Source organism: Centroberyx affinis, unplaced genomic scaffold, assembly GCF_046629955.1.
Source record: "Centroberyx affinis isolate AG114_WGS23_722 - 3 ecotype Tasmania unplaced genomic scaffold, CSIRO-AGI_Caff_v1 ptg006253l_1, whole genome shotgun sequence".
Classification (NCBI taxonomy): Eukaryota; Metazoa; Chordata; class Actinopteri; order Beryciformes; family Berycidae; genus Centroberyx; species Centroberyx affinis.
This window is the reverse complement of record NW_027283183.1, coordinates 3,125-22,377: the sequence shown is the minus strand read 5'-3', so window position 1 is coordinate 22,377 and position 19,253 is coordinate 3,125. Positions and strand designations below refer to the sequence as shown.

The window sequence follows — 19,253 nt, the reverse complement described above, 5'->3', positions numbered from 1 at the left end:
TGCTATGGCTTCCTTAGCATGTAGGCTAGTATGTTAGCATGTTAGTATGTGGAATACATTCTGTGGAGTCGGCATTGAGCAGTAACCTGGCGCTCCAGATGGTTTGTTACACAGAACCATCTGGGAAGTTGTCCTTGGAAACTGTTTGGAAAAGGGCAGGCACTTTCAAAAAATACTTGGCAGGTGATTGGCTGAACTATCTGTCTATCACTGTCTATCACGGGCTAACTTCAACCAATCAGATCAATGAACCATATAAACAAACTCTTGCCGAAGCCGGTCGGAAGTTCAGAAATAACTGATGTCACAGCAGCATGTCAGCAGCCTCTTTAGGAGCCACCATTGTTGTGAACGAACAGTCGCTTCTCGCTGTCGTCACACCTAAGCCCCGCCCCCAGCTGACCTCACAGGACGCTGATCGGTCCGCACCGCTGTGGTTCGGCCACAAACGCGTAACTTGAAGCCTGGCAAGATGGATTCTCGCGTGATCGTGATCTCGCGAATCCAGCTACCTCGCAAGATAAATTGAGCAGTTCACCTAAATGTCTGGTGTTAGCATGTTATCGTATTAGCATTTCCAGCTGCTTTAGTATTGAGCCTAAATGTTAGCATGTTTTCTTTCTGTTCTCTTCTCTTATTCCTTCATGCTTTTCTCTTCAAGGATGCGGTCGCCGTCGCCAACGGCAGCAGGTACCAGCTTGTTCAGCGTTAGCCTTTAGCATTAACTTCTCTTAACTCACATTCATTTAGTGTTTTCATTTAGTATTAGCCCCCATTAACTCCCATTCTTTTATCATGAGCAGTAAGTATTAACTCCCAGTGACTTCCATTCATTTAGCATTAGCATTTAGAATTAACATGAACTCATTAATGTACATTGCAATATTTTGTCAAAACCTTTGTAAAATTAACATTTTTGCAGTGTAAACTTCAGTTAAAATCACTTGTTAATGGGGACATTTTCACAGTGTAGACAACTTTGTTAAAATCACTTGTTTAGGTGTACATTTTCTACAGTGTAGACTTCAACAGGGTAAAAGCACTTGTTAAAGTAGACTTTTTTTTACAGTGTGGTCTTAAACATGTAGAAATTTTCATGGTGAAACTTTTTTACAGTGTGGACTTCAACATTAGGGTAAAATCACTTAAGATGGATATTTTTTACAGTGTAGAGTTAAACATTTGGTTAAAATCACTTGTTCAAGCGGACATTTGTTACAATGTAGATACCAGGTGAGAGGGGGCGGGACTTCCTGTTTAGAGTGTAGGAGGGAGGGGCTTAGCGTTTGGAAGAGTTGAATGTAGCTTGCTTGTTAGCGTGTTAGAGTTAAGGTTCTGCAATTGCGGAACAAAACTACAAAAAGCGACACAATAGAGGGGAAAAAATTGAAAGAAAGAAAAAAGAGAATTGAGGGGGGAAAAATTAGGGGGAAGAATGTAAAAAAATTGTGGAAAAATGTGAAAAACAATGCTCCGGAAAACGAATGAAAAAACAAACAAAAAAAAACAGAAAATTTGAAAAAAATATTTTGGTAAATTATCTACCAAAAAGAATTCAACAAAGTTCTAGAAATATGCGATAAAATAAAGAAACAGAAAAATTACAGGAAAAAATTGATTGAAATTAGTATGTTAGCATGTGACGGGCATTAATGTAAAAAATAAACTTATAGAAAAATGGAAGAAAAGCTTGAGAAAAGCAACAAAACATTAAGAAAAATATGACAATATTTGGCACAATGAGAAAAAAAATAAATTTGAAAAAAATCGATAAAGACCAGCTAGAATTCACGTTAGCATGTCTAGTCGCTTTAGCGTTCAGCCTCTGCAGCTTTCTAAACGTTAGCATGTTTTCTTTCTCTCCTGTTATTCCTTCATGCTTTTCTCTTCAATGCGGTCGCTGTCGGCAACGGGAGCAGGTACTGGCTCATTTAGCATTAGCATTTAGCATTACCCCATTCATTTAAAATAAGAAAAACTAACTTTTTCCATTCGTTTAGCATTGGCTAATTAGAAATAACATTAACTTTTCAATATTTTCTCAAAACGTGTGTAAAATTTAGTGTAGACTTATTTGATTATTTTTTTATAGTGTAGATATGTACGCTGAAGTAAATTTAGTTAAAATCTTTAACGTGGTTTTTACAGTGTACAATGTTTTACTGTGTAGGTTTTAACATTTGCTTAAAATCAATTGTAAATTTTGTCACAGTGTAAACATTAACATCACTTGTTCAGGTGGACATTGTTTACAGTAGGTAGGTACATTAAAATCACTTTGACCAGTGAATACTTGTTAGACTTGATTTGTTCTACAGTGTAACAATGAAAAACACTTTTTATTGTGTAGCTGAAATATTTTCAGTTGAATTTGTGTACTTTAATGAATAAATGATTAAATTAATCAATATACATATTTTATTTAGTATTATTGATACTGTTATTTCTGTGATTACTGTTGTTATCGATATTACTATCACAATTTCCGGTTAAAGATGAAATTGAAAAATGAAAAAAAAAATCCAGTTTAATGATCGCAAAATATATTCAACATATTAGCAAAAAACAAAAATAATTTATTATTTTCTTCTTATATTTTAATTTATTCTAATAAAAAAAATGAGACAATGAGGGAAATACAATTTAGTTATGTTTGAAAGAATGAAAAACAAACTATATAATATGAAAATACGACAAATAAAAATAGACTATACAGTCAAATTATGATTTAAAATAGAAATATGAATAATATTCCAATATTTCTACATAATAAAAATTAAATCATATATCTATCATAAAATGTTAAAAAATATATATGATAAAATGAGATAAAAACTTAACATATATAGTTAAATATAGAATTATAATACATCCATAAATTGTGATCTTTTGTTGCAGATTGTTCCACTCCCTCCTTAGCCTGCAGCAGGTTTTGCAAAGCTCTGCCCACTGGCTGCTCCTATTGGACAAGAGCCAGTTCCATCATGATGAGGCCACGCCCCTCCTGCAGATGGTGACCTTTCACCTTTTGGCCTCTTACCTTTACACTGTTAAAAAATAGCATTTATGAATATATTTGTTATTTATGATTTTCATTGTCAATTGTCATAATTTTTCATTGACATGTCATTGTCATCAGTTGTCATAATTTTTCTTTTTTTTTTAACTTTTAAAAAAAAATAGGAACACTTTATTTGTCAACTCAACTTTTGTTTGTCTTGAGGAAAGTTTATATTATTATTATATTATCATTATTAAAAGTAAATTAAAAGTAAACTAAAACTTAACTTTCAATTACTTTTTATTATTATTTTATTATTGTATTTTATCATTTTAAATTTATTTTAAATAATGATGACAATAAATTAGATCATTTCTATTCTCATTATTATCATCATTTGCAGAATATAAAATATTCCTTGAAAAAATTATGGAAAACAAATAATCAAAAACAAACTTAACAATAGTTGTTGTCATTGTTTTTAAAATATTTAAATCGATTTTTGAAATGGTTTTAACATGTCACGTTTTTTACAGGATGATGTTCAGCCGGTACATGACGCTCTGCCCAGGAAAACCGTCATGAAAATTGGCGCCAAACCGAGGTAGGGGACGGGGCTTTGTGTTAAAATCTATGAAATTGTTCTATTTTTCTGCATAATTATGAGTATTATGTCTTTTATTTTTCTTATTTTTAATTAATTTGAGTATCTATCAATATTTACATTTTTCAGTAGTTATCATTTTAAATATTTGATGACTATTATATTTTATCTTTTCTATTGTCAGTATAATAATGTCCTATATCATTTTTTCCACTTGTCTGTTATTGTTTTCTATGTAACACTAAACAAATTTTCTAATCTTTCTATTTTGAATGAAATATGTTTTTTAAATTAATATAAAAAGTTTAATAAATGAATTAAATACAACTGCCACTAATAAACATTCCTTTCCCCTTAGTACGGAAACCCTGAGTGGCAAGAGGGAAAAAAATTGTTTGCGGTCAGTGTCGGCCAAAATGATAACTCATACGTACGAGATAAACTTAAGTCCTTAAACTAGGGTTAGGGTTAGTAACTAACCCTAGTTGCTTTTCAGGGGCGCCGCAGGTATGACTTACAACTTATCTGACATTTTATAATAAAAATAAATAAAACGGCTCAGCCACTTCCTGTATGTCCTCCAAGCTTTCAGCTTTCTCTCAAAGGAACCAAACTAGGATCCTGACTTTGTTTGACAAGGAGAGCTTCATGAGAAAACAGAGTACTGTTCTCCAGATCTGCAAGTTTAGCAAAGGTGTCTGACAAATCAACAGGAGAATTTTCCTGTTCACATTGGGACTGAGTCTCCACCACATGAGACTTTCAGCGTGTCACCACACATGCAGTGAAAACCTCTGGGTGCTCACTTTCCAAAGCTGCTGTCTCAGGCACCTCACAAGGCTCCTTACTTATGACCGGGGTCACACAAACTCATGTCCCAGCCAGATCATTACCCAACACCAGATCTATCCCTTCGACAGTTAGGTACAGTTGGACTTTGTACCATTTAGTACATTGGACTTCAGAAAGAAAGAAAGCCAGGGCTTCATCCCTCTCCTCTGTCCTTGTCCTCCTTGTCTGCTGCTTTTGATAGTTGACCACCAAATCCTTCTCTCCATCCTATCTGAACTGGGAATCACTGGATCTGCACACTCCTGGTTCACATCCTATCTGTCTAACCGCTCATACCAGGTGTCATGGAGGGGATCTCTGTCCAGACCCTGCACTCTTAGCACCGGTGTCCCTCAGGGCTCAGTCCTGGGGCCCATGCTGTTCTCTCTCTATACTAAATCCCTCAGCCATGTGATCTCTCATGGCTTCTCCCGTCACTGCTACGCTGACGACATTCAACTCTCCCTCTCCTTGCCCCCCTCAGATACACAAATTGATGGCCACATCTCAACATGTCTCAAAGACATCAGTGCTTGGATGTCTGTGCACTACCTCAAGCTCAATCTTGACAAGACGGAGCTACTCTTTCTCCCTCGTCCATTCCTTACGAGGGAAGCAGCACAACTCCTGGTCGAGGCACTTGTCATCTCCCACCTGGACTACTGCAACGTTCTTCTGGCTGGGCTACCTGCCTCTGCCATCAGACCTTTACAGCACATTCAGAACGCTGCAGCCTGTCTGGTGTTCAACCAACCAAAATTTCCTCACTTCACTCCCCTCTTCCTGTCGTTTCACTGGCTTCCCATCTCTGCACACATGATCTCTGCACACGACACTGGTACTCGCCTACAGAGCAGTACATCAGACTGCCTCCCTATCTGCAATCTCTGGTCAGGTTCCAAACCCTGCCTCGTTCCCTCTGCTCCTCCACCCTCGCAGGTCGCCTCGCCGCTCCATCACTACGTGGGCTCCAAAGTCGCTCATCCCGGTCATGACGCTTTTCATCTGTGGCACCCCAATGGTGGAACGAGCTCCCCTCTTCTGTCAGAATGGCCGAATCATTTCCTATCTTTCGGCGGAGACTAAAGACACATCTCTTCAGGTTACACCTGGACCCCTCTTGAACTAACCTGTCTTCTTACCCTTCTTAATAAATAAAAAAATAAAATAAAAAAATAAAAAATATTCAAAGAATGCTACTTATTCCTCTTAAAAGGCTTAGCTGATGAATACTGTGATGCACAGTTGATTTCACTACTGTGAAACCAACTGTAACTACTGTACTATAAGTCGCTTTGGACAAAAGCGTCTGCTAAATGACATAGTTAGAAAGACTGTGCAATGTAACACCAACAAATTGAACAAAGACCTTTACGAGAGAAGTAGCGTTTAAATCGGTGGAAGGTGGCAAATCTATCACTCCCTCAAGAGATAGAAGAGCTCCAGTGTCCCTCAGGATAGACTGACCATTTCCCCATCTGTGGTTACAGCCACACCCCTTTCAGACACAAAACCTTCAGACCCCTTGGGAGGTTGCCTGGATACCTGGACCAATTGGTCTTCAGCATGGTCTACACATGGCTGAGCTGCAATCAAAGCCACATATTTGCTTTCTTTTCTTTTTAAAACAGGACGACTAGATTTTATGTGGCCTGGCTTTTTACAATAGTGACAAATTATCTCAGATCTAGGAAACAGAGGCCTGTCAGGCTTTTTCCAGGAACTCTGAGACTGAATCGCAGGGGAATTGGACTTGGTCACAGCCTCTGGTCCATCACCCTCACTAGCCAACTTCTTGGTCTTCCTAACTTCCCTCTCCAAGGCATCTCTCCATGAGTTAATTCATAGGAATGAGCTGCCATGGCAGCCTTTTCACAAATCTTTCACCTCTAATTCATTAAGGTGGGCCTCTATATGTCTTGGGACACTGGTTTTAAATTGCTTCAATAGCATGAGCTGGCGCAAATCTTGGTAAGTGTAGGCTTGACGGGCTGCCAGCCACTTGTCAAAAACCGCTTCCTAACCCTTGCCACATCAAGGTAGGTTTCCCCTTGCTTACGACAAAGTGACCTAAATTGCTGTTTGTAAGCCTCGGGAACAACCTTATATGCAGCTAAAACTGCCTTTCTTACAGTATCGTTGTCCCTGCTCTGGTTGCCCTGGAAGTCTAGGGTTATTTTCACACACTGACATGTGAGTGTGCATGTGTGTTAACTTGGCCTGGTGCAGCATCGAGAGAAAGATGGAAAGAAGGCTGGTTGGCAGGGTGGTCTGGGCTTACCTCGGGGTGGAGAGCTAACAGGAGGGTGATGTCGCTGGCTAGCACAGTCGAGCTCCCCATGGGTGGCCAGCCGAATCGACGTTTGGTTGGGAGACACTCCCGTTCAGGTTTTGTTGAGTGATTCTAAGTTGGTCCGTGAACAATAATGACATCGGTGGTTCTCAGATAATCAGACGTAGGCAGGGAAACATCATTGGGCCCGCAATTCACTTCAGTAGACTCAAACTGCGTAAAGGAATCAAGTCCGGCTGCATGAAAACATTCACATTGCACACCTGGTCTCCGCAGTAATGATTAAGCCCCGCCTACTACAACCAACCAGCCAAAAGGAAAGATGGAAAATAGAGTGGTTTGGGGGAGTTGTTCCTACCACTCAACCTAACAATATATATGTGTGTATATAAATACATATATATATATATATACTGTATATATGGGAATATTTCCCATATGTTTTTCTCTTTCTTCTCCTCATAAATATATGAATTATGAATATAAATTTTCCAGGTTGTTAATATTATTATTAGTAGTATTTTTTTTCATATTATACGCATATTATATATTTTTTCTTTTTTTGCATATATAATTTGTAATATTTCAAATGTTTTTCTTGTTTTCTTTTCATCAATTTCCTCATTAATTATGAATATAAATATTCCAGGTCATTGATCATATTTAATCCGACGGAGCAGCTTCAGTCATCCGTCGTCAGCATTTTTATCGATTCGCCCGATGCTCGAGTCGTCGATGCGGAGACCGACCAGCCAATCCCGTCGCAGATCTCAGCGGTGTGGGAGGAGCCAACCAGATCATCCACAGAGAATTTCCAGGTATTAAATACATATTTACATATTTCTTTATTTAGTATTTTTTATTTAATTCTTTTAATTTTAATTTGTTTTGTTTTATTTGATTTGATTTCAAAATATTTAAATTGTTTTTTAATTTCATTTTTGATTGCAATAAAAAAAAAAAAAAAATGTAATCTTCACTAATTAGAAAAAGCAATTTTCTTTGTTTAGTGTCATTTTGTCATCTTAATGTTTTAATTAATGTTTTTTTAAAAACAGAAAGACTGTTTTTAAGGCAGTGTGCATGGAGTCTTTCTGCTCTGTTTAATCCTGCCTTTATCCTTTTGTACCTGCCAAGAACACTTTGAAGGCATGCAGATAGCTTGACTACCCAATTAATGTTTTTTTAATTAAATTATTTTGATACATTTCTGTCAGGCAATTTTACATATTTTTCTTTTCATTTCATATTTAGAATATTCGTTATTTATGATAGTTTTATTGTTGCATATAAATCATGAATAATGCTTTCTTTTTTGATTACAACTGAAGTATTCACTTTTTTTTAAATTTTCAGTTGTGAAGTCTTTTCAGGTTCAAGTTTTTCATTTTCAAGCTTAAACAATTTTCTTTTGTTTAATTTTAGTTTAATTTACTTGTCTTAATATTTTAATTAATTGTATTCATCAATTTTATTTATTATATTAATTTTGATACTGATTGAATTCTTGATTGATTTTAACTTAATCTTCATTCATTAATTTTTAAAAATATTTTAATTTTCTTAGTTAAGCATAATTTTTTTTTCATAATGTCTTAATTAGTTTGAATGTCTCAATTAGTTTTAATTAGTTTTATTTTAATTTTGTTTACAATCAAATTATTTTTGTTTTTACATTTTTGGTTTCTTTTTTAGAATTAGTTTAAATTCATTTAAATGAATGAAAATAATTTAAAGTTTTGTTTTGTTTTTTTACTTTTTATAAACACTATATAAATTGATATTTAGTTATGGTTAAAAGTTGGGTTATTTACAATTATAATTGTAAATAATTTTATTTTTTGCTCCATGTATTAATATATGAATAATAATTTCCATATTAATGTACACATTTTTCAGCTCTCCTTCATCGCCAATCTTCCTCCTCTGTCATTGGTCATTTATCATGTGACCCGAGCTTCGTCTGGTTCCGCCCCCCGGGCTGAATACACCTTTCTGCACTCTGATTCGTCCGTCAGTGCCGATCATTTCCGGGTGCTCCGCCCCTCTGGAGCCGAAGCCGACGCCCCTTTATCGCTGAAGAATAAACATGTCCAAATATGGAGTTCCCCTCGCAGCGGCTTCCTGCAGGTAATGACATCATCAAAACAAATATATATATATATAATTATATATATATATATATATATATATATATATATATATATATATATATATATATATACACATATATACTATACATATACTATATAGATATAGATATATATACACAATATATATTAGTTATATATATATATGTATATAAATAGTGACTTTTTATTCAATTGATTTAAAAAATACAGAAAATTATTTTAAATGAATAACATAAAAAATTTATAAAAATATTTTATTTATTTATTTATTTGTTTATTTGATAGGGACAGAGCACGTTAATGAACATCAGCATAAAAATACAAGATGTAAACATGCCGGAGTTAGCAAAAATGCTAATTTACATCCGTAGTCCCTAGGCAGGTAGCAAAAACAGTAACATTACAAGTGACAAAATACAAATTTCCAAGTAGAAATAGACAAAATACACTGAACAACATGTGAGGTTAAAAGTGATCACAGTTCTGGTCTGCCTTGAGCCATTGTTTTAGATGGGTCTTAAAAGTGGGATATGTAGGGCACCAAGCACAACATAAATTGTGATGGTGATGATATCATTAACACATACACAACACACGTTATTGCTGGAATTATTTCTTCTTTCTTTCTTTCTTTCTTTCTTTCTTCCTTTTTCTCCGCTAAAAGTATCTGCAGCTCAGAAACCGTAAGTCCTACAGAAACCATATTTGGCAGGTGGGCTCCTATGGCCCACCACTACTCAGGCAAGGCAGCCCACATTGACCAGACGGTGGCGCTATAACCAGCTACTTTACATTTTGGCCAATAACTTCTGAATCATCGTCGACCCATGAAATGTGGTCATTATTGATTAAAGTGGGCGTGGCTTATTGCATAATAACCAAATCTTCATAGGTATTAAGTTGCAACTTCAAAAATTCATTAAAAAAATCAGCCGTATGTCCTAGAGACCTGACATTTTCAGGACATGTCGGCTGAAGTGAGGTAAATGTTTTCTGTACTGGTACCTACCCCCTGATTCTGAAGTCACCCCCCCCTGTTTATAGCAAAAAGTGATTGTGATCCCACGATTTTTGAAATCGTCATACCTTAATTAGTAAAAATTGTTATATCTTGAAAACTGAGCGTACGGTAGATGGAAATGTGCAGCTGCAAATAGTTAATAAATTGACAGTGTGATATATTCAAGATAGTTTGATCAATCTTCATCAAACTACAGAAACCACAAGGTTGTGAGTTCAAGTCCCTGATGAATTCTGACCATTTTAAAGTTTCATGAAAAGTAAATCAACACTAAATCACACAGTGCAGAAAACTCAAAGTGTTTGACATCATCTGTCAGTGGCAAAATACCTGATTGGCATCACAGATTGGGGTGTGGCTAGAAGTTTCACCCATAGAGAGCAGTGCAGCAGCAGTTTTCTGGCCCATGTGACTTACTATTGTTGAAATATTACTTACTATTGTACTATTGAAAGTTGTGGGTTCAAATCCAGTCTCGTCATTAGAACAAGAGGTATGTGTTCTAATAGAAAGTTTGGCCATTGTGAATGTGGCTGCAATGAAATGATGAACTTGACAGAAGTCATGGGCCAACACAAAAGCCGGTGCTAAGCCTTAACTAATAGACTGTCCGATCTTAACATGTCAGTTTTTGTGTGTCTTTCTGCCTTGTGTAATGTTTTGTCATTCTGTCTTTTCAAATTGTGCTTGGACCCCACAATTGCCGCTTGTGGCTATATTTTATATTTGTTATTTGATTTTTCTTTATGTATTGATTAAAAATGTCATTACATATTTTATTACATATTTCAAGATATTTTAATTAAAATTATTTACAGCTTTTCATAATTTGTACAATTTAGTTGTAATATGTCATTTGTTTTATATATGTTTTATATTGATTTTATTATTATATTAATTTATCTATTATATATTTGTTTTTGATTTATGTTTTTATTATTATTTTAGATATATTTTATTAATTTTATTGGTTTTAAGTATTTGTGTTTGAAATTACTTTTATTTATTATATATGTATATATGTATAGATACATATATATTGTCTGTTTTAGTATTTCTAAATGTTTCTAATTCATTAATATATTCATGTTGTGCAGAAGCTCCGCCTCCTGTCTTCAGGTCTGCAGCGTCAGATCCAGATCCACTTCCTGTGGTACGGAACCAGAACCGAAGCGAACCGAGACAAAAGTGGAGCTTATCTGTTTCTACCTGATGGACCGGCCCAGGTTAGACCAGACTAGAGTTACACCAGACTAGAGTTAAACAAAATATATGGAGAAAGATCATAAAAAAATTGAGGAAAAAACAGAAAATTAACAGAACATTTGGGGGAAAAAACCCAGAGAAAAACATTCAGACTGGACTAAAGTTAAACCCATATCTTTCTCAACTTTTTCAAGAAAATATCTGGAGAAAAATAAAAATTGAGACAAAAAGAGAAAAAATTTTGAAAATAAAAAAAAAGAATGGATTTAAATTAGTCTGAATTAAAGTTACACTGGGACTAACTTGGATTAAAGTTAGACTGGGGGAGGGGGAATGTGGAAAAATTGGAAGAAAATGCAAAATTTTAGGGAAAACATGAGAAAATGGGAAAAAAAAAAAGGCAAATACGGAGGAACTTTCTTTTGAAAAATATAGAAAATCTAAGAAGGATTGAGTAAAAAAAAATTATGAAATATTTGTCAAAAAAAAAAATTTTCATCTATGGAGAAATTTTGAAAAAATATGGAAGAAAATAGAGAAAAAAAACTTAAAGCTAGATGAAAATTAGACTGGACTTAAAGTTAGACTGAACTATGGAGAAAAGTCATAAAAACTAGATTAGAGTTAGACTGAACTGGAAAATGTGTGGTGTGGAAATGGTGAAAAAGTGAAATAAAATTTGGGGGAAAATTTGAAAAAAAAAAAAAAGTTTTTTTTAATAGAGAAAGAAATTAGAGAAAAATCATAGGTAAAATGACCCAAAAAAAATTAGCACCAATTTTAGAAACTTTTTTTGAAAATCAGGGGAGAAATGGAGGATTTTTGCAAGAAAATGTGGAAAATTGAGGAGGAAATGAAGAAAAGTTTGCAAAAAATCGAGTAACAAATAAATAGCAAATATTTTAAATATGGAATGTTATGAAATGTTAGATGAAAATGGTAGGTAGAATTAGGAAGATTTTGGCAAAAACTGTAGAAAATTGACAAAATTTTGGGAAAATTGGGAAGAAAATAGAATAAAATATGAGACAATGGAGGAATATTGTAAAAAAGGTATGTAAAAAATGTACAGAGAAAAATTAGGGAAAAGTGTGAAAAATCAAGCTTGTTTTTTATCTAGAAATTGGGAAGGAAAATATTTTTATTTTATTTTATATTTTGGTATTAATAATAATTTTTTATTTCCCAGCCATACTCCCAGGCAGAGCCTCCCCTTGTGCGTGTCACCAGGGGGCAGGTTTTCAGTGACATCACTTCTTGTTACCGGCACTTCACGCACACGCTCCGCCTCTATCATGTGGACGGTAAAATCAGTTCTTATTGTTATTAAATTATTGTTCTTTATTACCTCTAATTTTTTTTACTTTTTGTCTTAATTTTTCCAAAAATTGTTTTTTTCTTGCTCTTTCTTCCTCCATTTTTATTATGTTTAAGTTTATTTTTTGTTAAATTTTCTACTATTATTTTGTTACTTTATTTTAATGTATTTTATGTTATTGTTGCTTTTATTAAAATATTTGTTATTATATTTTGTATATATTTTATTAAATTCTTATTTTATTTTACTTTTTTCATGTTTTGTGTTGGATTGTTTTTCTCTTATTTTATTTTTTTTCACTTTTTTTCTTTATCCTTAGTTTTTTGCAACACAAAAAATTATATTTATATATTTGGGTGTAACAGTTCAGAAAACTCAGTTCGTATAAATACAAATATACAAATATAAATACAAAATACAAATACTACAATTGCAAATTCCAATTTACACAATGTATTTATTTAAAAAATCTTAAATTAGCCTGAATTAAATCTTTTTTCACTGAAAATTAAAGTCCAGTATAACTAAATCAACAGACATTCTTTCAACAGTAAAAACTCCTCTTTGTTATTATAACATAAAATATCCCTGCATCATAAAATGCAATCTTCAGTGGTTTTAGTTAAGTGGTTTGGGGGGGTGGACACAGGACTGAATGAACCGCGGCACACCGAACCATGGGAGGTGAACCGAACAGTTTTGATTTTTTACGGGAATATACATAAATATATACATATATATATATATATAAATATATACAAATATAAGTTTGAGTTAGTACTTTTTGGTAAATGTTGTGTTTTTTTAAATACGTTTTTATTTTTTTATTTTAATCTTGCTTGGAATAAATTTCATTTATAATTTATTCCACGTCAAATTTTACTATTTTATTCATTTTTATTTGATGTTTTTTTTAACAGATTTTTTCAAATATTGATTAATAAATTATTCAAATGATGTTCAAATAAATTTTCAACATTTTTTGTATAGGTTTTTTTGTATCTCATATATTTTATTTTATATTTTGCTCCTAAACCAAATCTTTTCAGAATAAAAGCCCCCCTCTTTCTCTCTCTCTCCCTCTCTCTTTCTCTCTTGGCCCCAGGGCATGCTGGGAGCTCGGTAGAGCTCTCCAACATGGTGGACATCAGGTCGGAGGTCAACCGTGAGCTCGTCATGCGGCTTGTTAGTGACATCGCCAATGGCAACCGCTTCTACAGCGACCTCAACGGCTTCCAGGTCAAACGCTGTTCTGCGTCAAATTCACTCGCCCATCGCTCTCTCCATTCATTCTCTATGGCTCTCGCCCCTCTCCATTTACTTCCATTCAAATATTTCTAAATATGGAGGAAAAAAAAGAAAAATACAGGCAAAAACAGAAAAAAGGGAAAAAATGAAAAGTTGGGCAAAATCAGGGGAGAAAAGAAAACTTGGGGGAAAAAATTGAAATTAGGGGAAAAATTGGAAAATTTCAGAAAGTACGCAAGGGAAATTAAAGAAATTAGGGGGAAAATTTGGGGAAAAACAGAGTTTGGGGAAAATTTGTGAAATAAAAATGTGGGAAAAGTACAATTGAGAAATTGGGGGAGAAAATTAGGAAAATTTCTCTCCCTCTCTATGTATTCTGTGTCCCTCGCCCCTCTCCATTCACTTAAAAACATTTCTGTCTGTACTATTTATGTCTCTCTGTTTTGTTTTGTTAGGTCTCTTGCCCCTCTCCACTGACTTTCATATTTTTCCTCATTTTCATATTCTTTGTGTCTCTCTGTCTGTGCAGATGCAGCAGAGGAGGATTGTGGGTAATCTGCCCCTCCAGGCTCTGTTCTTCCCCTGCAGCAGCTCGTCCTTCCTGCAGGACTCTGAGTCTCGTCTGACGCTGCTGACGGCTCAGAGTCAGGCTGCTGCTGCTCTACAGCCAGGTGACAAATATTCACTTTCATATTTCATATTTATTCATATTATTTTTTTCTGTTTGATACTGTCTTTTTCTTGCTGATTTTTTTGTTTTGTTTGTTTGTTCTGTGAACTTTTCTCTTTTTTTCTGTTTTGTTTTCTTTTTTTCTTTTTTTTGTGATTTTTTTTAATGGCAATTTTGATTATCTTTTTTCACTTAACTTTTTTTTCCATTTTTTTCTGTGTAGAGTGTTTTTCTGTTGTAACCTCTGACCCCCCCCCCCCCCCCCCCCAGGTCATCTGGAGGTGGTTCTGGACCGCAGGTTGAATCAGGACGATAACCGTGGACTCGGACAAGGCGTCACTGATAACAAACTGACCGCCTCTTTTTACCGACTGCTGCTGGAGGACAGGAGGGGGAGGGGGGGGCGGCAGAGGTAAGGAGAGAGAAGGGAGGGAGAGAAAGTTCTGAAATGCTCTCTGGCTTTTTTTCTTTGCTGGAATTCTTTCTTCCTTTTTCTCCACTAAAAGTATCTGCAGCTCAGAAACCATAAGTCCAACAGAAACCATATTTGGCAGGTGGGCTCCTATGGCCCACCACTACTGAGGCAAGGCAGCCCATGCACATTGGCCAGATGGTGGCACTATAACAAGCAACTTTACATTTTGGCCAATAACTTCTGAACCGTGTGTCGTAGAGAGAAAATAAATCTTTCGTACACTGGTTCCTCCCCCGATTCTGACATCGCCCCCCCCCCCCCTCTGAAAAACTGCCTGTGATCCCACAGTGATCCTCCTAAACCGTACGTTACAGGGAAAAAACAACATGATTTTTGAAATCATCATGCCTTAATTAGTAAACCAAAAAATGAAAACTAAGCGTACAGTAGATTGAAGTCCAGGTCTGAGTCATGTGCAGGGTGTGTGTATGTGTGTGTGGGGGGGGGGGTCAGGAGTTATGACTGGCTGGCACCGGGGTCGCTGATGCTGTTGAACAGTCCAATGGCCGCCGGCACAAAGGAACGCCTGAGCCGCTCCGTCTTGCAGCGTGGGAGGAGGAGGCTGAAGCTGAAGCTGCTCCTCATCATCCTCAGCACATCATAGAGAGGGTGAGGGGGTGGGGGGGGGGTGAGAGGGGTTCTCCAGGATGGAGGTGATCTTTCCCCTCATCCTCCTCTCTGCCACTGCCTCCAGTCTGTCCAGTTTGACTCCAACAACAGAGCCAAACTTCTTCACCAGCTTGTTCAGTCTGTTGGCTTCCCCTGCCTTGATGCCACCTCCTAGCACACCACAGAAGAAGAAGAGACCGGCTGCTACAGACCGGTAGAACATCTGCAACAGCACACCACAGAAGAAGAAGAGACCGGCTGCTACAGACCGGTTGAACATCTGCAACAGCACACCACAGAAGAAGAAGAGACCGGCTGCTACAGACCGGTGGAACATCTGCAGCAGCCTGTTGCTCACGCTGAAGGACCTGAGTCTCCTCAGGAAGAACAGCTGATCTGTCCTTTCCTGCAGAGCCTCAGTGTCCGACCGCTCCGGTTTGTTGTTGAGCTGCACTCCTAGGAACCAATAGGAGTTCTCCATCTCCACCTCCACCTCCACCTCCACCTCCACCTCCATCTCCACCTCCACCTCCTCCCCCTGGATGGTGACGGGGTTTGGGGACTTCCTGCTCCTTCTGAAGTCCACCACCAGCTCCTTGGTCTTGGTGATGTTGAGCTGGAGGTGGTGGTTGTTCTCCACCAGCTCTCTGTGTTCCTCCTCCTTGTCCTCCTCCTTGTCCTCCTCCTTGTCCTCCTCATGCGGCCAACAGGAGGAGTCAGAGAACTTCTGTAGGTGGAACGATCCGGAGTTGAAGCGGAAGTCCGAGGTGTAGAGGGTGAAAAGAAGTGGTGACAGTACGGGTCCTTGGGGTGCGCCGGTGTCGCCCACCGCCTCGTCTGACAGGCGGCCCTGCATCCGGACGTACCGCGGCCTGCCGGTGAGGTAGTCCGTAATCCAGTTCACGGGGTTTTGGTCTACCTGCATCTCAGAGAGCTTCTCTGCCAGCAGGAGGCTGGATGGTGTTGAAGACACTGGAGAAGTCAAAGAACATGGATTAGATGGGTCCAGACAACATGGGTACATGTTGTCTGGACCCATCGCTTTGTTTATTCGCAGCTTGGAGCTGCTATCTCACCTGTCCAGATGTGATGAACAGATGGGGGGGGGGGGGGGCATGGTGTCTTCAGTGCGCATCACGTCTCGTCTGTCATGTGGCGATGCAGCAGCTCTGAACTCAATCTGTCTGTCCCCCGTTCTGAAAACTGAAAAACTAAAACTCACTCCAAACTCACGTGTGTTGGTATTTGTAAAGAATAACTTCGGACAATTCTAACACTGCTCAACACAGAAGGTTAACAGTGTTAGTTCACTGCATATTCCCCCTGATCACCAGTTGGGTTCTATTGGACACAATGTAAAGAAAAGTAATTAACCCTAAACAAAGTAAATTGTCAACCTGTGGGAAACACAGAGGTCTGTTAAGTTACTACAGGCCTCAGCTGTTAGATGGCTGTTAAAAATTGTGTTTATTCTGCATGTTTGATGTTTTGTGTTAACGTCTCTAATTAGGCTTAAAAATTCTGCAGAATTATTAAAGTTAATCTTTTGAATTTTGCTTGGTTAATTAACTTGTTGAGTAGGCCTAAAGACAGTGGCTGTGGCAAAAGCAGTTTTTTTTCATGATTAATCGATGTCTTTTCAAATTGCGCTTGGACCCTGCAATTGCTGCTTGTGGCTATATTTATTAATAATAAATATATATTATATAATTTCTCTTATGTTTTTTCTCTTCCTCTCTGATAGGAAGTGGACGGAGCCTCGGTCGCCCACCTCTCTCTGCTCGCTCACCTCTCCTCGCTCGCCCTCTGCCACCCGCCAATCATTCTGCACGGTCCCTCCCCCTCTGGCCCCGCCCCCCCGCTGCCGAAGCTCCGCCCATTCCGGCCGCTGCGTGCCTCGTTTCCATGCGACCTGCACCTGCTCAACCTGAGGAGCATGGAGGGAGAGGTGGGGGAAAAGTTACTGGTAAAATTACCGGGAAATATGGAAAATTCTAATTCTAATGTTGTTTTTTAACTGAAAAATATACTTGAAAGAATAGGTTGTATTTTGAGAACAAACGGTGAAATGTACATTAGAAAAAATATGAAAATTATAAAATAAAAAATAGATGATGGAAAAAGATAAAAGAAATTTTGAGGGAAATTGCTTTAAACTTTAGGCACAAGAAAATTCATAAAAATAAAAAAAAAAAAGGAAATAAAAACATGTAAAAATAATAATCGATGGAAGATAAGATGTGAAATCACCAGGAAAATATCTGGAAAATGATTGGGAAATTATAAATATTAAAGATATATAAAAAAATATTCTGAATAATTTGAATTAGAATTTTGAGGAAAATAAGTTAAAGTTTGAAGGAGAAAAAATTCATAAAATGTAAAAAAAAAATTGAATAACATTTTTTAAAACAATGAATGATGGAAAATAAGGTGGAAAATTACCAGGAAATTACTGGGAAGTTTTGGAAATTATAAAGCGATAAGATTTGTAAAAATGTTCTGAAAACTAACAATTTTTGAGAGGGCAAAAATTAATTAATAGGTAATAAAAAAACCTATAATAAATGTAAAACTAATAAATATAAAAATAAAATATATAAAATATAAAATAAAATAAGCATGGGAAAATGTAAACAGGAAACATTTTGAAAAATGTCCTGAAATACATTTTGAGAACCATCGGTGAAAGTTTGAGGCACAAGAAAACCATAAAATATAGAAAAATGAATAAAACATATAAAATATCAAATTAAAAAGTAATAAATATAGAATAGGTGTAATAGGTGTAAAATAAAATTAAATATCAGAAATTATAAAGGGACATGTTTTTTTTTACAAAATGTCCTGAAAACATCGAGCAAATTTTGAGCAAAATCAGTGAAACTTTGAGGGAGGAAAAAATAAAAAAAATAAAAAAGGGGAAAAAACATAAATGTAATATTTTGAATATGAAAACTAATAACATAAAATAAAAAATATAAAAATAAGATAAAAAGTGGAAAAACAAAATTCATAAATGATAAAACAAGGACTACAAAATATTAAATAATAAAATATAAAAGTAATAAATATAAAAATAAAAGTGTAAAATGAAATGAATATGGGAAATTATACTGGGGATAAATTTTCTTAAAATATCTTGGAATAACTAATGACATTTCAAGCAAAATTTGTAAAACTTTTAGGGAGAAAAATTCATTAAAAAAATAGGAATAAAAATCAAAAATAATAAATATAAAAGTAATGAAAGTGTACAATAAAATGAAACTTATTAAAATTTTAATTATGAAGAGACAAAAATTTCCATAAATATTTTGAAAACAGTAAACAGTGAGCAAAATTGGTCAAACCTTGGTGGAGAAAAATTCACAAAAATCATAAAAAAAGGAATAAAATTTTTTAAGTTCATTCGTTTGCGATTTCGCCCCCAACAGGAAGCAGGAAGTCCGTCACAGGAAGCGGCGCTCCTACTCCACAGGAAGGGCTTCGACTGCAGCACCGCCCCCCCGATCCCGCTGAAATTGCACGAGGAGCGTGCACGAGGAGGTGGGTGGAGTCAAACACACACACTCTCATTCTTTCTTTCTTCCTGTGTTGTATTATTAGGGGTCCCAGCATGAAGTGCTGGGGACCCCTAATAATCTGTTTTTTGTTCAGATTATTATTATTCTGCTTCTTCTTCTTCTTCTTCTTCTTCTTCTTCTTCTTCTTCTTCTTCTTCTTCTTCTGCCCTAAAAGTATCTGGATCTCAGAAACCATAAGAGCTACAGTGACCAAACTTGTCAGATGGGTCCCAAAAGTCTCAGCCGCTAGTCAGGCAACGAAACCCAAGTCAATTGGCC

General features: G+C 36.1%; 1 protein-coding gene across 1 annotated transcript in view; it reads left to right on the top strand.

The window, feature by feature from the left end:
• Nucleotides 1-18,957, top strand: part of LOC139638304 (alpha-mannosidase 2-like) — a gene marked incomplete at its 3' end in the record, with an annotated part of 47,522 nt that extends 28,565 nt beyond the window's left edge. The window contains exons 13-23 of the mRNA XM_071512403.1: nucleotides 2,899-3,013; nucleotides 3,538-3,605; nucleotides 7,379-7,547; nucleotides 8,629-8,859; nucleotides 10,980-11,108; nucleotides 12,278-12,392; nucleotides 13,512-13,645; nucleotides 14,184-14,325; nucleotides 14,595-14,723; nucleotides 17,151-17,356; nucleotides 18,846-18,957. Coding sequence (XP_071368504.1) covers nucleotides 2,899-3,013; nucleotides 3,538-3,605; nucleotides 7,379-7,547; nucleotides 8,629-8,859; nucleotides 10,980-11,108; nucleotides 12,278-12,392; nucleotides 13,512-13,645; nucleotides 14,184-14,325; nucleotides 14,595-14,723; nucleotides 17,151-17,356; nucleotides 18,846-18,957 — 1,550 coding nt within the window. The remainder of the gene's footprint in view (nucleotides 1-2,898; nucleotides 3,014-3,537; nucleotides 3,606-7,378; nucleotides 7,548-8,628; nucleotides 8,860-10,979; nucleotides 11,109-12,277; nucleotides 12,393-13,511; nucleotides 13,646-14,183; nucleotides 14,326-14,594; nucleotides 14,724-17,150; nucleotides 17,357-18,845) is intronic.
• Nucleotides 18,958-19,253: the final 296 nt, after the last annotated feature.